The sequence below is a fragment of the Austrofundulus limnaeus genome, unplaced genomic scaffold (assembly GCF_001266775.1).
Source record: "Austrofundulus limnaeus strain Quisiro unplaced genomic scaffold, Austrofundulus_limnaeus-1.0 Scaffold221, whole genome shotgun sequence".
NCBI lineage: Eukaryota > Metazoa > Chordata > Actinopteri > Cyprinodontiformes > Rivulidae > Austrofundulus > Austrofundulus limnaeus.
Genome location: NW_013952623.1, coordinates 555,706 through 558,361, shown reverse-complemented (window position 1 = coordinate 558,361; position 2,656 = coordinate 555,706). Strand labels below are relative to the sequence as shown.

Sequence of the window (2,656 nt, the reverse complement as noted above, 5' to 3'; positions counted from 1 at the left end):
AGTTATGTATGTGAAGATGTTGGTGAAGTTGGGCTGCCACAACTTTTTCCAGAACTTTAGATATAAACGGTAATTTTGAAACAGGTCTATAATGGGCAAGAATATTAGGGTCAAGTGAGGGTTTTTTCAGATAAGGGTGGATGACTGCAGTTTTAAGAGATGGTGGAACCTGACTGTCCCGTAAAGACTGATTAATAATAGTTGTGATTAATGGGCAAATGGCTGTAATACTAGACTTAAGTAATGTTGTGGGGAGAGGGTCCAGTACGCAGGTGGAAGCATTCATGCTTTTTATGATCTTCTCTACGACTGACTGGGTGACAACGGAAAGAGCTGAAAATGAGTTACTTTGTATGGGGAGGGTTATATCATCTTGAGATTCAGCTATTACAGGGAGAGCAGACTGGATTGATGCCACCTTATTAATGAAAAAGTTCATAAACCTATTACARTGATCTATACTGGTATCAGTAGGCGTGTATGTGGAAGGTTTGACCAGAGAGTTTATTTCAGAGAATAACTGTTTGGAATTCCCACGGCTATTCGAGATTTTTAGGGAAAAGTAATGGGATCTTGCTGCAGTAAGAGCTCTGGAATATGTCCTTTGGTGTTTGCGATAGGCTTGTTTGTGGACCAACAAGCCACTGGAGATAAACTGTCGTTCCAGGGCACGACCTGCAGTTTTCATTCTACGGAGTTCAGATGTAAACCATGGGGCTGATCTGGAGAAGGTAACTGTCCGAGTTTTAACTGGTGCATGAGTATCAAGAATACTGCGAAGACTGGAATTGTAATGGTTGACATAATCATTGACAGAGGCGAATTTTGTATTTAATGAGATATCCTGAATATCCTGGTTGAAAAGGATCAGATCTATTGCCTTTAAACTTCTAAATTGAATTTTACGTTTTGTTTGCATATATGTCTTTGTTAATGGCAAAGTCATGGAAATTAATTTATGATCAGACACCCCCAAATCTTCAACTTGCAGATTGGAGATGGGGGCATTATCCGTGATTACCAAATCCAAAGTGTGACCTCTTGTGTGYGTAGGTACTGAAACGTGTTGTGTGAGATGTAGACCATCCAAGAGCTCAAGAAATTCTGCAGCAGAGCGATTATTAGTCGAGTGAACATGAATATTGAAGTCCCCCAGAATGAGCGTATTACGGGATGTGGCACAAAGTGATGTCAGAAGATCTTGCAGTTCCATAATAAATCCAGTGTTGAGTTTTGGTGGGCGGTAGATGAGGAGTATCAGAATTGTCTCTTTTTGCAATTTACAATTGAAAAGAAGGCTCTCAAATGTTGTCAGCTCTGGTAGTGGGAGGGGGGTTACAGGTAAATCCCTGCGATGCAAAACGGCCAGCCCTCCACCACGYCCAGTGGTCCTAGCTTTCTCCAGATATGTATAACCTGGTGGACAAGCTTCATTTAGTGCCATATATGAACTAGGTTTGTGCCAGGTTTCAGTAAGGCACAATATGTCCACTTTTTTGTCACATATGTGATCAAAAATAAAAGTGGTTTTATTACAGAGTGATTGAGTATTGAATAGTTCTATTTTTAATTCAGAGTTGGGCTTAGCTTTTGGGAGGGTGCGAAGTAGACGAAAATCCACCCCGCGTCTTCCCTGTTGCCGCTGCTTTCCTTTATTGTCTCTTGTGTTGGTCGTCTTCCGATGACGTAACCGATGACGTGTTGAATGTGCACCACGGGAATGTAGACGGTGGATGTAATATGGGCCTGTAATGAAGCTAGTCAAATCTTGTCGGTGTTCGTGATGTAATGACAGACCGTGGGAAGATTGGGGTCGAAGGCRGTTCGGCCTCTGAACCCAGGGGCCAGCCGGAGCGGTGTGGAGATGCCGTGCCCGCGCAGAGTGGAGGTGCAGGGGGGCCAACGGTGCCATCCTTGGCTCAAACCAATAATAAGATAAGGCTTCCAAATTAAAATAAATTTGTCTGACAAAGCAGCAGCTCTCATTTACAAATGTCTCGTTTGGCTCGGTATATTTTTCCTCTCAGTAGGGTTGTTTACAGCGCACGCGATTTTCGGTTAGCTTCTTAGCTTAGCCTCCTTCACARCGACACACACACACACACACGCTTCAGCAGAGGCCACGCCTCCTGCAAGAAATCGCTTCTCAATAGCAGCGAGTCCAGACCCTTGTACGAAGCAAAGTGAAAGAAAAGGTCTGGTTTTTACCAGGCTTTCTTTGTATTTAGAGTTTAAAACACAAATTGTGTTTTAAGATCTGGAAAATCCTTAAGTCTGAATCCAGATTTTGCAGGCGGTGTAGGAACCTTGTGGACGAGTGAAAGAAGTAAAAAGAAGTGAACAGAAAGACTGATAATAATAATAATAATAATGATAATAATAATAAAAGAGAGGTACAGGTGAGTCATGCAAAGCAGTTAGCTCCCACAAACATGCAGGTTAGTTTCCAGGCCTGAAACAGCAAAGATCCTTCTGGGACAAGAAATGCTCTGAGTCTAAGGTCAGATTGTGTTTTTCTCCCCGCTGGCAGCTGAAGGAGCTCAGGGCGTACGCTCGATGCTGTGCTGAATTTAGGACAACAATTGGTGAGACGTTAATGTGTTTTTGGACATGAGAGGAACTCATGAAGATGAAGTATGTCACCACACATACAGAG

At 42.8% G+C, this 2,656-nt stretch overlaps 1 protein-coding gene across 1 annotated transcript; it reads right to left on the bottom strand.

The window, feature by feature from the left end:
* Nucleotides 1-30: 30 nt before the first annotated feature.
* Nucleotides 31-1,236, bottom strand: LOC106525272 (uncharacterized; the record flags this gene model as incomplete). Its single annotated transcript, XM_014019442.1, is given in 1 exon segment — nucleotides 31-1,236. A coding segment is annotated over 1 exon segment (1,183 nt), but the record flags the coding sequence as incomplete, so codon positions are not given.
* Between the last annotated feature and the right edge of the window lie 1,420 nt (nucleotides 1,237-2,656).